Here is a 20,973-nt window from a genome sequence, read left to right on the forward strand (position 1 = left end):
AGGTAATCAGGGCAAGCAGCGCACATCCCCTAAATCTGAACTGAATAAAAGTAATTTTCTCTTATCACTGGCCTTTTTACTGCAGGAAAAGTCTTCAGTATGAACTTTGGGAACATGAAAAAGAAAACACTGGACTGAGTGGACTGTAAAAATGTGAAACTAGGTAGCTGTACAAAAAAAAAAGAGAAAATAATCATTGTCAGTCTAGATTTCCATCCTAGAAAAGTCACCTTAGTATGAATAAAACTTGAAGTGAAGACGGTATTTATATAATTCTATATTTATTAGCTAAAAAAAAATAAACATAAAAATCTGCATATGAGCAAGAACTAGAGCTGTAGTTCTCGTTCATGCTTAACGCTGTGGTTTAAAAATGTTCACACTAAGACTTTGTTTTGCTTTGAATGCAAACGGTGTCAAACGGTGTGAAGAGAAACAAACAAAGCGCCTTTTTTTTTTTTTTTCTCCAACATGTCCAGATTGTGAGGAGCGGCGTGAGACAGCGTGTGGTCAGAAGACACAGAGACAGATGTTTCTTAATTATATGAATATGACACACTTACTATACATGACCACGTGCACTCACACACGGACAAACAGAAAAACACACGGAATATTATTGTATGAATCGACACAGAACCTCTGTATGACTAGCAGTTCTGGCTATTTAAAAACTGCAGTAACTTATATTAAGTACCACTTTATCTTTTACTATTATTAAAATCATAGACTGATGTTTAAACCCCGTGACTGTGGTTTCCTTCTTTCTTCAGCTGTGTGTTTTCTGCAGGTCTTTTTCTGTCACCCACTATTGCATGTCAGCAGCACAGTGTGTGGATGGAGGGAAGCAGGGCAGAGAGGTGATTGATTTAGCCTCTGCACCAACAACCTGGCACTGGAGACGGGAGGGAATAGAGGGGTTGGGCGTGAAAGAGAGAGGTGGTGCATAATGCTGCACCTCAACAATGACACTTTTCCCCCACTTTTTCCACCTTTTCTCGACATTTGTGGCTCCAGTGTTTCTACTGCCTCGCTCATGTTCTTATTTTTTCTCCCCCACACTGTGTTCCTCTCTGCACATTTGTCTTGTCTTTTGTTCTGCTCTGCTTTACCTCCCTCCCTTATCTCTTCCTGACCATTTTTTTGGCAGGGACAACGCTTTTATTATCCTACCTCACCTCTGCCAGGATGGGTCAGATACTGCAGTGGAGCCATCTTCCCTCAGCACTTACCGTAGAGACAGAGTAAAAACCCCCGTGGAAGGAGGTAGAGAGAGTGACATGCAGCAGGAGAGAGTGCATACATATTCCTGCACATTCTCCAGCTGTGAAAATGTGTGTTTTTGGTTGTGTTGTGTGCAAATGTGAGGCCTGTGTGTGCTGCAGCTCCCGCATTGGTAAGCGATGCGTCGCTGTGGCTGGTACGTAGACCAGACATGGCTCAGCGGTGCCAGAAATGCAGGCTTGGTCCAAAAGAAGGCTCAATTGATCGTGACAGCTCAGTGTGTCACCAGGTCATACTCAACACTGAGCTGGAAAAAAGAAGGAAAGGGGAAACATTTAAGTCAGATAAGACTTTATACTTTCCTTTTAGCATTTGAATGAATTAGAAGATAATGCGAATGCAAGCTTATAGATGAAGTGTGGCAGGCTGAGCAAATCCTGAGTGACTTTTCCGGTGCAGCTACGTGACTGAAAAAACTTTTGGGTTCAGAACAACTTCAAGAAAACGTGCACGTCTGGAAGCAGCTTAAAACTGTAGCGCGTAACTTTCAAATATAAACAAATGTCCGTTACATTCAAAGGATTGAAAAAACAGTTCACACAATGCTAATTTGGGACTTTTATGACTCTGTTTCTCATTCCTGTACTGCACACAGGAAGTGATTCACTTAACCTTTTAACACTAATGTTATTTTAACATGTGTTATACTGTTCAAATTTCACATTTATTTTAATTTTTGTTTTTCCTCATTTTAAATTGTTAATACACCATTTTAGCATGCAGTAAATTGTAAATAACTGCCAGATATTGAAAGTTATTATGGAAAAATGGGCAAAAGCACTTACTCACAGGACACTTTTGGGCCCTTTTATGGTTAAAATAAGCAAAAAAGTGACATCTACATTGCTCTAGTAAAGTGAGACGGTTGCAAACAGGTTGGAGAATTGAATTCTACTGCTAAAAAAAACCAGGTTGCTCAACACATTGACAGGATAAAACCTCCTTGTTCCTGTCGGCCCCTGCGCTGCATACACAAAATGCTCCCTCAGTTCAAGTTCTGACAGTATTGTATGACCTTCATCTGAAATGTAGGACGCAGCATCCAAATAGTGTTACATCACCTCTGTGCACAAAAAACAGGCAGAATAACAACAACAACAACAAAGTCACCAGAAGTTACGCACTGTAGCTTTAAACCAGATCCAAAGATCTTGACTTCCCTTCATTCAGCAGGTTGTCAAAGGGAGAGCATGAATCTGTGCTGAGCGGCATGAGAAGGTGAACCAGCCTCAGATTAAAGCTCAGAATAGCAGCTCAGTGTTCCTGTAATAGAGCTCGTCTTCCTCAGAGACTAACAGCTCATTACCAAAGGACCGCCCCCGAGGACCCCCCCATCACCAGCAAAGCACCCCTCATAACACGACCTCGTCCCTGCGATGGATGGATGAAATCAAGACACACATATTCAGAAATACAGGGATACAAATACAGGGTTTTTAATGTATACGTTATATTGGAACACCGGGCTGATGAAGTGTATCAGCGCCACACGACTCACTCTGTGTTTGTCAGTATGGCGGTGGGTAGGTCGCTGTAAGCAGGTTGTCATCAGTGACGTGCAGTGAGGTTCATGGCTGCAGAGGCTGTGACTCATTCAGAGTCTGATTTATGAATTCACGATTCACGATTGTTTCATAGCTCATCCACATTCTTTACACACATATAAGTAAGGTACATATTTGGCTATAAAGAACATTACATTTATAGCGGCGAGAGAGTTTTGGCTCACATGTGCCCCCTTCAGTGCGGCAAGGTAATGTCTGCCTCACCTTGTGCCTTCTCACTGTAAACATGACACACACATCTGCCTCCCATGACCACACGTCCCTGGTTGCCATGCGACTGAAAACACTATCCACTTAAAGTTCTACAAGGTTCTACTTCTCAGAAAACACAATCATTAGGCAGTTTAATGATGCATTTGCTTCCTCTCGCCTTTCTGCATGAAGTTTGCATGTTCTCCGGTTTTCTCCCACAGTCCAAAAACATGCAATATGGGAATTAGACAAATTGGACACTCTAAATTGAGAGTACTGTAGGTGTGGGTGTGAAGGTGAATGGTTGTTTGTCTCTGTATGTGGCCCTGGCGACCTGTCCAGGGTGTACCCCAAGTGGTAGAAGATGGATGGATGCTTCCTCTCCTTGCCTCCCTACACACAACAGTCCCTCAGTCAGGTCTGATAGTATTGCTTGACAGAGCAGATGAAGTTTGCAGATGAAGGACGCAGCATACACATAAGGTGACGCCATTCCTGTTTATGAAGACCAAACAGAGTCAAAATGAACATCAACAACAACAGCAAACATCTCACCAAAGGTTACGCACTGCATCTTTAAAGTGCTAAACTAACTTCTAGATACCTACAAACATCTCCTCCTGTAACTCTCTCTCTCTCTGTCTCTCTCTACCAGAAGAGCTCTCACCACACACACACACACAGACACACACAGGAGTCACGGCTGTTCCCTGCTGGTACCTCACTCCCCTCTGTCCCCCCTACAGGATGACTCTTACTGACATCTTTCCTGATTTGGACATTTTTGATGAGAATCTCCCACCTCAATCTCTTCTGTTTCCCTACTTAACCCTCCCTGGGGTTTGATCTGTTCTGACTGACACACTCACTCTCACACACACACACACACACACACACACACACACACACACACACACAGGATCCTACTCGCTGTGTTGTACACACCAGCACATGAGCGTGCACATGTACACACTTGCTTCTCTGTCGCCTTAATGAGGTCTCATCCTGTCTTTTATTCTCTCTCGTCCCCAACTCTACTCCTCCTCCTCTCTGCTCTGTCTTTTTTTTCTCTTCGTCAAGTGTCTTAATTGTCCTTCTGCTGCTCTACTGAGGTGTCACATTAAAACATTAGCTGAGACAAGTAATAGGACTGCTTTTGGAATTTAGATTAAGAACATACAAACTATTTTCTGGCTTCAAAGAGAACAACACTGAGAAAAAGGGCTGGAAAATCTGGGGGGAAATATGTTTTTTTTTCTGCATTAAATTTAATATTCAATTTACTGTGTAATAGATTTAAAATGTTATTGATCATTGTCACATGTCACACACATGATCCTGTATCCTATAGAGCATAAGAACAATAATCAGGTACGTGAAGGTCATCGTATTTACTGACGCACTTGGAAAAGGGAGGAGTGAGCAGAGGAGTCCTATAGTTACAATCTACAATCTGCAGTCTGACAATCAGATGTCACTATCTGTTACACACTAGACTTAATTAAGTGTATAATATTAAATTAAATTGAATTAATTCAAATTCTAATGAATTAAATGTCATTTAATTCCCATGAAATGAAATTAAAAAAAAATGAAGGTATTTAGTCAATGGTCACACATCAGTCAGAGATTTCATTAATGTGCCTTTTTTCATGCTCTATAAACCTCACTCAGTCATCTGCTACAATAAAGCAGGTAAAGATGTGGAATTAGGTTATTGAGAGGGGTTCAAAAACGAGAGTGCAGGACCTGCAGGATGGAGAGAACTTCATTTAAATGTAGGACAAAATGTAAAGCATTTAGTGATACCTCACCTTTTTTTTTTCTTCTTTCAAAAGACAAATAAAATATAGATTCTCACATTCCCTTTACTGAGAAACCGCTGCCTCAGCACTTTGCGAGGCTGATTATAGTAGCTGTGTTTGTGTGATGGATGGCCTCTTGATCCTGTTCCAGGTAGACCTGTAGTCTGACTCCTCTCAGGAGACACTGAATATAGCCGAGTAGAAAACACACTCAGATGACACACACACACACACACACACACACACACACAAAGCCACAGATGCTCTGCAGACAGTTAACCGAGTGCAGACTATTTTAAATAGACAACACTTTATCAAGTACACAGGATACCTAATAAAATGTCGTGAGTTCAGGAGTTGTGGTCTCCTGCTGCTGTAGCCCATCTGCTTCTATGCCTGAGGTGGTGTGTCTTCTGCAGCAAGTGGTTATTTGAGCTATACGTTGACTATACATCACTTTCAACCAGTCTGCTCGGTCTCCTCTGACCTCTGCAGCTCGCCTGATATTGTCATTTTATTCTGACCCTTCTCTGTAAACTCTAGAGATGACTGGTTGTGATGTGCAAGCCAGATCAGCAGTTACTGAAAATACTCAGACGAGGCCACATTCAGGTCACATAAATCACCTTTCAAACTGATTCTGATGGTCAGTTTGAACTTCAGCAGGTCATCTCGATCACGTCAATCGGGTGTGCCTAATAAAGTGGCAGATGTACATACAGACGGAAGAAGGAAGAAGAAACTAGAGATTGAAATCTTTATATCCTCAGGAAAATGTTTACTGACACTATAAATCAAGCATAAAAGCTCATTTTCCCATAGACTTACATTCAAATGGAGTTCAAATGGAGTTCTTTTTGCAACCATATATATATATATATATATATATATATATATATACATATGTGTGTATATATATATATAAATACATATACATACATATATATATATATATATATATATATATATATATAACTGACGCTATAAATCAAGTATAAAAGCTAATTTTCCCATAGACTTACATTCAAATGGAGTTCAAATGGAGTTCTTTTTGCAACCATATATATGTATGTATATATATATATATATATATGTATATATACGTATATATAAATAAAGTTTATTATTATATTAGTATTATAGTTTGTGAACCTGATAGGTTGAGCTCAGATGCTCCTGAACACCAGTCGTATGAAGAAGCTGAAGCTGGGGTCAGAGAGGACGGTCGGTGCCTTCCTCCTAAGTAAAGAGATGTGTGGCAGCTCATAACTGATGAGACGCTGTGCTGAATACAATCTTCTTAGTCAGGATATTGTATAGAACAGCTGAATGATCAGCTCTTTTATGTAAAGTGTCCTATTTCAGCCTCATGAGTGTAAACTTCCAGTGCACACTGCAGATTCCCCCTCGTTTCCCTCCTGCTCTCGTCGTCTGCGGTGGTTCTGATGGGTCCCGTGATGTTTATTGTTTCCCGCGTGATCACAAAGCACAGATTATTGCTGTCACACTGCAATTCACTCTTCACTTACCCAGCTATAACGACCTCCCTGAAGAGGCATACGCACCGTGCCACCTCAGCAGGATTTGAAAATGTTCTGGGGCAGAATGAACAAAAGCAGCGACTACACATGACACACACATACATCAGCAGCATAAGCAGGTTGCGACAAACTTTCCCCCCCTCCGTGAACCTATAAACGAGAGAGGCAACAATAAAGCTGTGGTCGGGTCAGATATCACGCGGGAGGCTGCAGCTAAAATGGCCATTTTTGGATCAATACACGAGAGAGCAGCATAAAGGATGAGAAGAAAGGGGGAAAGGGGGAAGAGATGTAATTGTGTGTTTGCCTCCACACTCTCCACCAACCAGATGTTTTGTGATTGATCGGACAAAACAAGTGTGTCTATGTGTGTGTCTGTATGTGTGTGTTTGTTCATCCTTGAACTTTTAAGAGTTTTCTCGTTCTGCAGCAAAGTGCTCTCATTTCTTTCTAAGAAACGATTTTTTAATTCTCCTCTCTGTGATTATGCTGATGATAGAACAACTACGTACGCTGCACTCGCAAAGGAAAAACACATATCACTACTGCTTGGTGCATATAAATAGCGCCTAAAAGAGAGGAAACACTCTAAGGTATATTTTAAGCACAAGTCACTTTAGAGGTTTTTTTTTTATTTCATACCAAATGATAAGAGAGAGATAATTGATGACTGGAGGCTAATGTGATAGCAGATTTAGCACACACACACACTACACTCCTTCATGCTTTCTGACTCTGATTAGATAACAGATTATGTGCTCAAATAGATTTGATCACAAGATCCCATTATCAATGAACATCATACCGTGCGATTACACCATTTAATTCTGATCAATTACATGATTTTCCATGGTTCGTTTGCGTTTTTATTATCCTTATCACCATGGAAGGAGACAAATATGCTTGTCGTCCTTCAACAACAAGGTTGTGGGTTCCATTCCCGGCGACTCTACATGCTGATGTGTCCTTGGGCAAGACACTTAACCCCACGTTGCTCCTGGCGACTGTTTCGGCAGCATGTGAATGTAGAACTGTAGTGTAAAGCAGCTTTACAAAGATTTTACTGCTATAGGTGAACAATGTCATTGACCACCTAAACCGAGACCAAGTCGAGACCAAGACCACAGTGTATCGAGACCAAGACTTTGAGGGGTCGAGACCGAGACAAGACCAAGACCGAGGCAGTAAAAGTTGGACTTGGTCCCAGCCGTCTCCGTTAGCGTCGCTTTGTAGAATTTAGACATTGTGCTGTGTTTTCATTTGGAGGTATTTATGCACAACAAGTCTTTGTGGTTCAGGTAACCAAGTTTTATTATAGATGCGTTGGCTTCTCACGGCCTCTTCTCCTGTCACTCACATGCACTTTTGTGGGGGGCGTGTGAAAGGGGGCGGGAGGGGTGACAGCCATTAACGGTGACAAAAGTTTCAAATGATAAATGAGTCAAGTTATTGGGTTGAACCCGAAGCAATACGATTTACGCAAAATCAAAGTAATGATTTGATGAGTTAATCCAAGAATGCACAGGCAATTTATTGATATCCACACAGTTGTGGTCTTGACCGGTCTTGAAATAAAATCCTGAGTCTGCTTTGTCCGAGACCGAGACAAGGCCGAGTAAAAATGCAGTCGAGACGAGACCGAGACCTTCAAAAAAGTGGTCTCGAGACCAAGACCGATCTCGAGTACTACAACACTAGGACACACATCACAATGTTGGGTTCTCCATGGTGATGTCACACCTCTCTCCTCCACACACACACGGTTGATCTCCTCTGCTCCATTTCACAGACACGGTGGCAGCATTAGCATAAGCTTTGGGAGAAAGTCCGCTTCAAACTTGTGTATAAATGCAAGAGAATGTCTGGTGCCTGTCTTAGACATGCAGGATGTTAAGCTACTCGAAGTTACTGTAAGTGTTTCCTGTGTTCTCACATGGGTTCACTCATATTATCAACCAAACTGACTAGGTAACAGGCAAAAAAATATTTTCATTCTCACATTCAGCTCCTCTGGACTACTTCAGAACATGCCTGAACTTCAGTGTAGGTCTGAAATCTTCTGAGGACAACAGATATTTGTATCATGGCAACTGATGTTTCAGTCTGTACCAAAGTCAAGGACGGACTGATGAATGAATGATGATGAATTTTTAAATGTTTCTTACTACGCAAACAAAGATGAACAACAACATCCTTACTGGTTTTTGAAGGCCATTGAAGTTCCCCGGTGTGACGAGCTTGGATGGAGACCTCTGTTTGTCCTCCGTCTCATCAGTAGATGTCACTGTAGATGAGGAGGTGGCCACCATCTTGCACTGCCATGTTTCTACAGCTGAACCTGACATGGACAAACCAGACAGTGGGAGTTTTATGCTTTGATGCAGAAGATTATGCAAAAAAAAACAGTGTCTTGGGCAAGACACTGTTTCAATAAATGACAAAAACTGTAGTGTAAAGCAGCTTCGAGTGAACACGACTAGAAAAGTGCTATATGTACAGATCATACTGTAGTATATATAATATTGTTTATGGGGTTGGTCTGCACTGACCATAAGTGTCCAGATCCACACACGGCTCCAGTTTGATTCCACGTGGACACTGTGTGCTGACTGCACATGTTTGCACAATGGTTTCCAATGCAATAAGTGGCATTCTGCTGGTATCATATACAGTATGTACATCTCAGCAGTCAAAGAATACACGGAAACCCAGCTGAGGGTTATTCCTGGTATTGCATTTAAGTAGCAGCAATTTCCTGGTGAGAAATTACCCTCGTTTACAAATGAACAGAACCGCGGTGCCATGTATGACCCGGCAGTAATACCACCTTTCATTGCACACTGCACACTTGCACACTTATTAAGCAGATTTGCTGCGACCATATCAAAGGCATCTGTACTTAAAGCGCTCACACTGTTAACTCTTTAGCGAGGCCTGCCAGCTAAATGTAGGAGTAGGGCAGAGTGGTTTTCTTTGTGCTGTGTTGATTCGAGTGCTCTCAGGAGTGCAGCTCCAGCTGCGCTCGGCACCGGCACTCTATTTATAAAAAGTGCATCGTGGCGTGGGAGGTAAAGCATTACGTTAAGATAATACTGTATTTCACATCACGTAAACCACAGGGAAGTGTGTGAGAAGAAGACACACACACACACACACACACACACTCTCACACTGGCCTGGCCTATAATTGTCCCTATTTAAAATGCTAATTTCTTCTCTCCCGCAGGTGCCTAACTGTGTTTGAAACAAAATTGCTCGTCATAGCAGCAGGTCAGTTGGAGCCTAATGAATTCAGCCGTTCTCCCATTACACTTATCAATGTTGAGCAGTGGCCGACAGGTGTGCCGAGCACCGAGGCTTTGACAGCAGAGCCTCTTCTCACTTTCTAAGATGAAATTCCACATCGGCCTGTGAATATTTTAGTGTTTGGCTGGGAACGATGCTTTGACCTTCGGAGGGATGTTTTACTTAGTGACGCTCACTCTGACACTAAACTCCCAATCAGATTAAATCACCGGCACCATTTCTGGTCAAACACTCACCAGGAGCAGCACTTACTTTAAGGGGATTTAGTGCATACTTGACTTTCTTTCACTCTGCAAGTGCAAGAAACATTGAAACTGGAAAACAGCCACACGATGTAGAGGCAATTTACATAAAAATACATCGACATGCGCAGGGACACGTATACAGTACAACGTAGGTTACTTTTAGAAGTGCATTCACCATTTTCTATGCCTGCAGCATGGTCAGGATACAAAAGCACAGGAAGCACGATGGTGTTAGCGAGTGGTACATGCACATGAACACACTCACTATCACATAAACAATATCACATAGTGTTTAAAGGCTGGCAGGCATTTTGGTTTAATCAAGAATATAAAAAATAATAAAAAATGATCGATTAATCTGTCGATTATTTTCTCGATTAATCGTTTGGTCCATAAAATATCAGAAAACCTTAAAAAATGTTGAAATTAATGTCTTGTCAAGAAAATACTCACATTTAAGAAGCTTAAACAATCGGAAATCTTGTTTTATACATGAAAAAAGCGATGAACCAATTATCAAAATAGTTTTAGATTAATTTAGTAACCGATTAATAATCGATTAATCGATTCATTGCTTCAGCATTAGACTGTAGGCCTGTCCGGTCACAATCAGGGTGGAATTGTGTGTTGCTGCTGCTGCATCATCATCATCAAAAAAGAAAAGATGTGGATTGTTGCAATTGCCAAAAGAAATGGACAAACATTTTTTTGTTTTTGTTCAAGTAAAAGGCAGGTCAGTGTGTGTGTGCGTGTGTGTGTGTGTCAGATATGTCAAATGTCATTACAGCAGTAAAAAACTAAATGTCACTGCAACATAAGAAATTTTCACGTTTGGACTCAACAACACAACATCTGACAGTGATGAAGTAAGCATGATTATAAAATAAAGAAATATGTGTTCTTTCAGCTACAATATCACGACATTAATAAAAACAAGAACTATTAAAATGAGTGTGGGCTTGTTTCGTCCAGTGGAAAATGAAAAAGAACTGTTGCAACATGTGTAGAACTGTAAAGCCAACTGAATACAAGTAAAAACAAACTTTTGGCAGGAGTGAGCAAAGGAGGGGGATTATAACCAGTTTGCTTTAGGCATAAAAATCATGTTCAAAAAAAGATTGTGGTTTTTAACCTAAAGAATCATCAGTGGATCAGTGCTTAACACTGCACAATCTATTAAAACACAGCTGATTTATTGTTTTCTGTTATGTCTACAACTTGCTGTTTATTAGTGCCTGTCTTGTTTCCAGTCTCTTCATCTCAGTGGAACCTTTTTCCTGGTAACTGTGATTCGCTGCTTGGCAAGCGACTCCCTCCCTCTCACTCACTGATTGATGCCAACTCAGCATGAGGATTTAACAACCTCAACCTTTAACTTTAATGCTGATATGAACATTTCCAGTAGTACGCAGAATAAAGTCAAAGTTTCTCTGAGAGCAGTCTACTGGTGAGACGTGTGAAACAACATGGGAGGAGGCGAGGCATCAGAAAACATCAGTGATGGTCCACAGCTGTTTCCCCTCGAGATATTTCCTCAAATGGGTGTTGAACACTGTAGTGTCTTGTCGGCAGAGCCGCAGTGAGGGCTTAATCTCGTATTTAGGGATCATCGACAGCTGTGATGTAATACTTATAATGCATGGCTATAAATTAGCTCATGTGAGCTACACTGTGTGAGACAGATTCACAGCAGCATGTCACGCATGCAAAGGACGGCGACTTGGAGCTAAATGCAATTAATCAGAGCAAGAAAGGCTGCTTCCTTCTTTGTTGTCACGTTAAGTGCTTTGTACCATTTCCTAAATATAAATAAAAAATCAATCAACACCTTTATTCATTTATTAGCATCTCACTAGTTTTTTTTTTGTTTTTTTTTATGCTATAGTGTGGATTTGGTGCAGATTTTCCCAACACATCTTGTCACTGTTATTTTCCTGCAGTTTTTACTATTCATTTTATAGGAAAATGCACGTTAGGGATGAAGCTATAAAGCAGTGCAAATCACGTTTAAATAGTCTCCGACACAGTGTTTACCTCTCATTTACCACTCAAGTGTCCACGTTGTTAACATCTTAGAGTTTGTGACAGTCAGGTGAATTTTGACACTTTAATATCTTGCAGTTAGTGAAAAGCCATAAAGCTTTAAAACTGTTATGTTTCAGATGCCTTATGAAGAAAACAGCACAGTGTTCATGTTCAAATCTGTTTCAACCTTCTTTTTCATCAGCAATCCGTCAAAGTACAATCATTCCTGGCTTTAGATGGGAATGGGACTGATTTATTGCCCCAAACACACCTGCTATTAACTCAAAGGCTTTGATTGTTTGAAAGGGACACACGTTCTCGGGGTAATGAAGCTGAACTTAAACAGTGGACTGTGTAAAACAGGACATGAGTTTGGGCTAATCAAACCCCAGTAAGTTTACCAGTGAGTACAATTATCTTTACACATGTTGACGTCTCGGAAGCTGGAAGGCGGCTCGCAGCGTTTCTCTCATCACATGAATGATCATGATCGCTTGCCCTGCTTCACATTATTGCTACACATGAGAACAAGAGTCTTCTGTTCGCATGTGAACCCACACTGATGTTTTACAGCTGAACTATATATATATATATATATATATGTATATACATATATATACACATACATATATATATATATATATATATATATATATATATATATACATATATACTTATATACACACACATATATACACATGTAAAGTAGTAAGTGTTTCTAGGAATGTACAGAGAATGTTCTAGTTTATAAAAATAATGAGTTAAAGGTAATTTTTTTTTTTTTCAATTATTTCATAATAATATTTCCGCAAAGTGTAAACCTGAGTGACCTGAGAGACAACGAGACTTCTGTTTCCAGAATCTGGTTAATGGTGGGAGACTTAGACCAATCACAGCTGTTGAAATGTGTGTGTGTGTGTGGGGGGGGGGGCTCCTATAAATAATAATAATAATAATAATAATAATAAACATTATTTGTATAGCACTTTTCTTAACAATGTTACAAAGTGCTTAACAGACCAACTAAACCTAATCAAATATTACAAGGTGTCTTGCCTTCCAAGGAAGGAAGGAAGGAAGGAAGGAAGGAAGGAAGAAAGGTAGAAGTTCACACAATGAAAAAACTCCCTTTAACACACCAGGACAGTGTCTGGTCAGTTCTCTTGTTACCCACAACTCCCTCTCTCTCTCTCTCTCCTTTGTCCTTCACTGACCACTCCTTTTTCCCCGCCCACTGGCCTCGGCGACCAGAATCGGCAACCGATTGGCTGCGAGAGGAATTCTGAGACATAGGACTAATTATTAATGCTAATCCAAGAAAACCGATAAGGAGACACCTTTAAAGATTTACCACCACTGGAAACATATGCACACAATGAGACTGAGTTTGTGTAGAGAGAGAGAAAGAGAGACGGCCTCGAGGAGAAAGTCAGAGTAAGCAGGAAACGGTTATAATTAGACTCTTCACATAAATCACCAAAAAGGATAGTTCAGAGCTCAGAATTCCAAGTAATTGTTTTCCCCTCCACATCCAAACACTCTTGAGTAACAGTAACATTTCAGTGGATGTTAGTGGTCTGTTCCTCCTCTGTTGCTGGTGCACTGCTGGCCTCTTCCCCTCACTCGTGGTTAACTGATGTCTGTGGGCGGATCACTAACGCCGCTTCACTGATCTTCAACTCAGGAAACACAGCTCATCTTTCCACACAGTTTCTTTATCTTCTGTCTCATCACCGCTGACTAAAATGAATGATTCCTACAACAGATTATTCTTTATGCGCAGAACACGTCATGTCATATACAAAGTATTTTAATCCCATGCAGTAGAAGTAGCAGCAGTCATAGTAGTAGTAGTAGTAGTAGTAGTAGTAGTAGCATATGGAAAGCCATTTGCGCATTTATCCGACACCACTTTCATAGCAACAGAAGTAGTACTAGTAGTAATACTAGCAGTACTAATCATTGTAGTAGAAGTTGTAGCAGCAGCAGCAGAAGTAGTCGCAGTGGTATTAGAATATGCCATTTGAGCATTTATATCACTTTCAAAGCAGCAGTAGCAGTACTAGTAGTAGTAGTAGTGGCTGTTGTTGTAGCAGCAGCAGTAGTAGTTAAAGTTATAATAGTAGTTTTAGTAGTAATCATAGTAGTAAAAGTTGTAGCAGCAGTAGCAAAAGTTGTAGTATGTTTAATAGTAGTTGCAGTAGTAGATGTAGTACTAGCAGTTTTCAGCTTCAGACACTACTTCCAAACAAACCAATTCTGAACCATGTGGTTTTTATTGGATTTGATCAATATTAGTGTTATTATTATTGATTTTGTGGATTTACTTTCGTGCATGTTGTCTCACATACTTTGGTGTGTATCCATATGGTTCATGTGGAGAGTCATATTTAGGATGTAGTGGTTTAAATGCTGGTAACACCACAGCCAACGAGCCAAACTGCCTCTGCAGTGATTTTAAAAAAAACAAAAAAAACACTACAACACATGAACCCACGAGAGCTCGTCAGAGTAGCTCTGTCTGCCAAAACTCCATCTGCACTCTGGAGAAAACAGTCTCCTGCAGGATAATGAACAGAGAGAGCAGAGGAAGCTCTCAGCCTCATCTGACTCTCTTCATGTCTCACTGCTCACTGGAGTTAGAGATGTACAGTGTCTGAGAATAGGACTGTTATAGAGAGAAAGGGTTCATATGATGAACATCTGTTTAAATGTCACACAGTTCAAGGCTTAAGTGAATACTGAATAAACTAGTCAATTTGTTGAATGTATATATGGGGATGAATTATTGTGCAACTCTCTAACTCTGTAAGAAGTCGCCCAAGAAATCTGTGAAACCAACCAGGAGAGAATCATAGGAGAGAGGAAAGGACACAAAGAAAAACAACAAAAGAAGACAAATGACATTGATCAGACGGAAGTCATTCATCTGAAGTTTGGATCTTGCTGTGAAGGTTTGTGCCAAAAACATTTTTTCGAGTAATTGGCTCCTGAAAAGTGTGACTCAATTCAACATAGTCATCACAATTTTGCTTCTCTGCTAATACAATCATAACCAATTAAAAAACAAGTGCACTAAAAGGAAATGGCAAATGGTGGGCATTAGGAGGCGATTATGGATATTTCAAACTTTTAAATATAAACAGATCTCTGTTACATTCAAACCTTTGTCGAATGAGTTCACACTGTGTTTATCAGCTGTATCAGCTCCACGAGACTCTCTGTAGTTCTCAGTATAGTGGCGTTTGGATTTCGTGACAACCAGTGACAAGTTTCAGAAGTGAATTCTACTGCACCCAATTGTTCAGGAGTTTGATGGAATAAGTAACGGAGCAAATAATAACTCGTTCATTCATTCATTTTAACCACTTTATCCTCTTGAGAGTTGTAAGGGGAGCTGGAGTCTATGCCAGCTAAAGCTTGTCCAGGTCAACAGTCCATGGCACAACCACTCACGCTCACATTCACACCTATGGTCGATTTAGTGTGTTCAATTATCCCAATCTGCAAGTCTTTTGGACATAAAAAAAAATAAATAATCCCCCAAAGTTACGCACTGCAGCTTTAAACATCCTGTGTAGCTTTTCTTGATGCGACGAATCACTGGAATGCAGATATCGAGACATAAGCTGCGCATCAAAAGAGCAAAAGTGGGAAAGAGAGAGGTGGGATGGAGCAACGCAGGGGGAAAAGGGAAAGATCGAGTATCTGTGGGAGTATAATTATCTCTGTGGTCTGCCTCTCTGCAGGCCTGCGGCATACTGCTCTGAAATGCTGATTCAGTACACAGATAGACAGAGTAGCACAGAGGGTAGATGAGGGTGAGGAGAGAGAGGGAGACAGAGAGAGAGATGGAGTGTTGCAATGATCAGAAAATGTGAAATGAAGCAAAGACAGCACAGCAGGACGGGCTCTCACATTTCTGTGTATAAAGAGTGCTGTGTTTTAAATGTTAACATAACGCTTTTTAAATGGAACATAACGTTGACGCATAAGATTTGTGTAAGATAATAGTTGAGAGGACTATTATAATGTGTGCAGCTCATCTGCAGAGGCCGGACCTAACTTTACCAACAACTGGGAGCAGGCAGGTGCTGTGGACAGCAGCACAGCCTGCATTATCAAAGCAAGAGTGACACCTACAGGTCAGGTAATAGAACTGCGATTCATTTCTACTGCAGAACTGCTCAGCGAGAGTTATTAACATCTTTCTTCTTGTTACTGTATCTTTAGACTGAAAAGGAGAACTTTTAACTGCTCACTGTTTGTGTACATTTAGTGATGTTACTATTAAAAACAAATAAAAGAGAAAAAAAAGGGTGTTGGCGCACCCAGTGACACCTACAAGCAGACAGCTCACATCTATAATGCTTCAAACTGTGAGTCAGTTTAAGTGCAGATGAGGACGACGCACCTTTAAATACTGGAGATGGATAAAAAGATTATCAATAATAAAAAATAAAATAGACAACCGGAATACTTTTCATTCATGGAGAACTTGTAGATCAATTGCATCCAATACTTCTACTGCTAAAAAAGCAGAACATACAAGTGGTTGTGTCATGAAAATAAGGTAAAAGATAAGATATGACTTTGATCACATATTTCCTGGAGCAACTGTGATCATTTCTATCTTAAACTTGTGTCTACACACAAACACAGACACACACAAGCATCATCTACAGCACATTGTCCTTTATATCTCTTTATTTTAGCATTTGCTTGTTGTTGCCACTGTTACTGTGGCATTTTAAGTTTAGAAATTGTATTTATATTTTAATTTAAGTTTCCTTTTCAAGTTTGCATTACGTTTATATATACACGGGATAACTTTTTATTATTATGTATCTGTTGAAGCTTGAAAAGTGCAATATAAAATAGAAGTAAAAGTGTTATTAAGGGAAAAGTCATGAACAAAGTAGAGAAAAGATATTTTACTTTTGATTGTTGTTTCTTCAGGTTTGTTGAGCAGGACTGATCATTGGTACATTTAAATGTTTGTTCCACATTTGCAGTAGCTCTGAAACTACACAACACATTTTTCAAAACAGTCATCATATAATTCATATAATATGTAAGAGTACAGTCATTATCATGTAAAATGACAAAATAAAAGGAGTTTGCTTTTACAAGAGCAAATATAACGTAGTGTTTAAAGTAATGCAAGTAGTCACAGCCACACAGCAGTGAACTTTCCCTCAAATTCTGGAAAAGGTTGTCAGTTAAATCACAATTTAAATAAAAGTCTGAGACATAGAGGAGTTTGTGCTCAGAGTGGAGGGATAACACAGATGATACAGGAGGCAAATAAAAGGAAAAACATACAGAATCTCTGTCAAGTGATGCCTGAACTTCAGTGACCCATGGCATCGAAGCTGCAAGTCTCAGGATTGTACTGGAAGATGATGACGGTGGTAGGGAGCGCTGCCTAAAACATCCAACTCCCTCTCTGCAGTTACCCCCAATGCTTTTTGAATGTTGGTATTCTCCACATAATTTCCAGGTTTTTGCCTTTAATGTGTCACACTGCAGTTGTTCCTCGCTCTTAGCCATGTCCGCTCACCTCACTCTGTGCATCTGTGTTGGTTTCAGGCTGATGTTCTTCCCTGGGCAGGAAACCCCATGTCCTGAGCAGAGCAAAGCGCTGAGCAGGAGGAGTGGAGAAATAGTCCCTCTGTTTCTGTGAGTACGTCTGGACTGGACAGACGACGTCCCTGTAACCCCAGTCCTGAAATACAAAACATTTCAATGACACACTGATTTGCATTAAAGGCTCCGTTGAAAACAAAGTCACATGGCCAGGAGAGGGGAAGGGAGGGGGGAGCGTCAGCGGTGAGGATAAAGCCGTAGATAATGGAGGGATGAATATTTACTCCCAAACTGTAGGGGGAGCTCCGTAAAGGCAAAAAAGCAAAATACAACCAGGTTTGCCAAATTCTGCTGTAATGGGAGGGACTGAAAATACTCTTTTAATTAATTAATGTCAGTTAAAAATATATACAATGTTTTACCAGTTTGCCATGTTTTACTGCAAATATTGTACAGTAGCCCAGAATGGACAAATCAAATATTGGCTCTTGTTTTTATGTTACCTGGTGGTCAGCATATCTTTCCATATACACTTGGATGGGAAGCATGAAGCAAAGAGCGTTAAATTAGTCGCAATATGAAAAATAAATATGTGATGAACACCACTTAAAGTGGCGCTGAATTTAATAATACTAAAATGTATCTAATCCCAAAAATGCCTATTCTAACTTCCTATACCCAGATTAAATTAGGGCTAAACAGCATAATTGTAGCAAGATTTTAGGGCTCAGATGAACCTGCTTGAATACAAATGATACTTGATATATATATACACACATATATATATATATATATATACACATACACATATATATACACACACATATATATATATATATACATACATATACACATATATATGTATATATATATATATATATATATATATATATATACTGTATATATATATATAGATAGATAGATAGATACACTGTATCAAATCAAACAATTTCCCACTGATATCTTGTCTTTTAGTTGAAACATATTTATAAAAGAGAAAGTTTAATGCCACAAATGTACGTCTTTACTCTTATCTCACCTCCAGCACAGAACAGAGGGAACAGAAAACTGAAATCTTCTCAGAGGGGAGGCCCAAGGTTCACCAAAACTCCACACATGGGTGGTCTTTTATCCAAAGGCCATCTGTGTGGTGTTCTTTGACATTAAACACTTTAATATCCCTGGTGTTTATTTACAGTGGTGTGTGTGTGTGTGTGTGTAACTGATGGTGGTGATGTACCTGCCAGCGAAAGTTGAAAGCCTCCAGCAGTTGTATCCTGCCGCCTCGGGTCGGTACACAGTCAGGAGGAAGCGGCTGCACCGTCTCTGGGCCCAGCGTCACATCTTCAAACACCAGCAGAGCTCGGATGGCAAACCAGCCCCCGAACCTTGGATGCACGCACACCCCAAACATTTTCTGTAAAAACACCAAGAGACACAAAACATTGAGATTTATCTTAATCGACAAACAAAATGAGTAAGAGTCTTAGTCAATTCATTGTTTCACCCTCCCAAAAAAAAAAAGAAAATGAATTATTCAGCATTCTCCATCACTGATTATGGTATACTGAAACACATCTTTCTAGAGCTGAAACAATTACTCGATTATTAATCAATCACAAAATTAATTGTCAACTGTCGGTTTAAGGCTCTGTTCATTATTAAAACAAGATTTCTGATTGTTTCAGCTTGTGGACAAAAACAAGACATTCATCATCATTTCCAGGTTTGACAAATACCGATCAACATTTTTCAACATTTTCTGCAGTGTTATGGACCAAACGATTACTTAAATTAATTGAGAAAATAATCAAAAGATGAATTGATTATGAAAATAATCTACATATTTCATATTATGTTTTATATTTTGTATTTGAGGACACTTGAACATGACATGGTACATCTAAGGGGGTATATCCAGTAAAAGCAAAAACAACAACAAACGATGAAATAGTTTGAGATTCCACAAAATCAAAAGCATTACTCTGTCAGCCCAGGGTTGATCCGTGACGTCGGACTGCTGATAGTAGAAAGCTGCTCCAGACACATGAGCCGCAGTCTGTGCCAGGAATTTTGGCTTCCTGCTGGGCAGCAGCTCGTAGTCATACCTCACATCCACCTTCTGTCCAGGAAAACACTGCAGGGCAGGAGGAGGACATGGAAATATTCACCAGATCATGAATATTAATGGTTGCAAACTTATCTCCAACTAAGTTTGAACACTGACATATGACAGGAGAGGAAATATAACTTTGTCAATCCCATAGAGATTTTACCATAACATTTAACGCTGTAGTATACTTTATATTTTTTAATCTGTATATGATCTTTCAGTAAAAATGATGGGTCAGGGAATTTGTGGTCACATAAAAGACTTGTCACCTGTGAGACAGCACCGGAGACACAGTGTTGGACACACTGGTCTATGGGGTCCCTCAGTCCCTGGAAGCGCTGCTCCTCGATGAATGGCAGGAAGGCCAGTTCAAACATAGCAGGAGTGCTGAGCACCACCACAGCCAGGCTGTCATCTGGATAACTCAGGTGGAATGAAGCAGGCAGCAACGAGTTGTACCAACCAACCTGTGGACATGGTGCCACACAATTCTGTTTAAAGTGACAGCTGTGTGATATGAAATATCTTATATTTATATTTTATATAATTTATATTTTAATATCTAAATATTTCATGAACCAAACAAGTACTTGATTAAATTATAATAATATTTTTTAGTTGTAGCCCTGATTATATTTATGTTAAATATTGGAGGACAGCCACCCAATTTCATTGTCCTTGAACAGTAATAATAAGTCTGTCTAACTATAACATACAACACACACTCCACCATTTGCTTATACTAGTATTAAGTAGTGAACTAGTGTTTTAAAAAGGTATTTTATCACACCCCCTAATTTATCTAGTGTGTAGCTTTTGGCTAGAATGGCTTCCTTTTTGTGTGACTAAAACTTAAGCCGTCCTGCCCAAAGCAACACAACAGACAAATTACAGAGAAGTTAATTTAACGCTGTACCTTGAGAGGGTAAACTTCTAATCCAAGTTTTGATAAAGAGTCCTCTAAAGGTTCTATAACACTGTCCACGTTCAGAGTCGTGGCTGCCATTACTGCGTGTCAACACAAACTGTGGCATTGTGGGATATGTAGTTTTTCTGCGGCTCATGTGTTTGACACGGAATATTTTTATAAAACCATTAAAAAAGTCAAACACGATTCGAAAACAATAGGTGTTTCTTTGTTGTTTTTGAAATCGTACGGCAGTAGACGTGGGTTTTGTAAACGTGTGACTGCAGAACAGGGCGTCGAGTCAGCGACGACTACAATACCCAGAATGCTTTTGTAATTACGTCATACGCAATCACGTCGCTGTTATAGGCTCCTGGATTTAAAAAAAGGGGAGTTACAGC

At 39.9% G+C, this 20,973-nt stretch overlaps 1 protein-coding gene across 3 annotated transcripts; it reads right to left on the minus strand.

The window, feature by feature from the left end:
• Positions 1-1,943: 1,943 nt before the first annotated feature.
• mmachc (metabolism of cobalamin associated C) lies at positions 1,944-20,674 on the minus strand. Of its 3 annotated transcripts, XR_009241283.1 has the most exons (7): positions 20,582-20,672; positions 19,935-20,132; positions 19,537-19,689; positions 18,793-18,969; positions 17,527-17,691; positions 8,586-8,725; positions 1,944-3,536 (listed from the first exon to the last, which is right to left on the minus strand). XR_009241283.1 is itself a non-coding variant. In XM_058637410.1 (6 exons), exons 1-6 carry the CDS (start codon positions 20,669-20,671, stop codon positions 8,714-8,716), a joined length of 795 nt encoding a protein of 264 aa, XP_058493393.1. In that variant the 5' UTR covers position 20,672; the 3' UTR covers positions 7,654-8,713. The 3 variants fall into 3 exon arrangements, 2 of the variants coding, with proteins under 2 accessions (XP_058493393.1, XP_058493394.1); XM_058637410.1 differs by lacking the exon at positions 1,944-3,536 and having other exon boundaries at positions 7,654-8,725; XM_058637411.1 differs by lacking the exons at positions 1,944-3,536; positions 8,586-8,725 and having other exon boundaries at positions 16,685-17,691; positions 20,582-20,674.
• Positions 20,675-20,973: the final 299 nt, after the last annotated feature.

This window comes from Solea solea, chromosome 9 (assembly GCF_958295425.1).
Source record: "Solea solea chromosome 9, fSolSol10.1, whole genome shotgun sequence".
Taxonomy (NCBI): domain Eukaryota; kingdom Metazoa; phylum Chordata; class Actinopteri; order Pleuronectiformes; family Soleidae; genus Solea; species Solea solea.

Bases quoted from the DNA above. Each gene is read 5' to 3' on its own strand.
- mmachc (XM_058637411.1), bottom strand. From the start codon at position 20,671: ATGGCAGCCACGACTCTGAACGTGGACAGTGTTATAGAACCTTTAGAG. The intron at 20,133-20,581 runs GTACAGCGTTAA...CCATGTCCACAG, and splicing joins TAGAAGTTTACCCTCTCAAG to GTTGGTTGGTACAACTCGTT. The intron at 18,970-19,536 runs GTAATGCTTTTG...GTGTTTTTACAG, and splicing joins ATCAACCCTGGGCTGACAGA to AAAATGTTTGGGGTGTGCGT.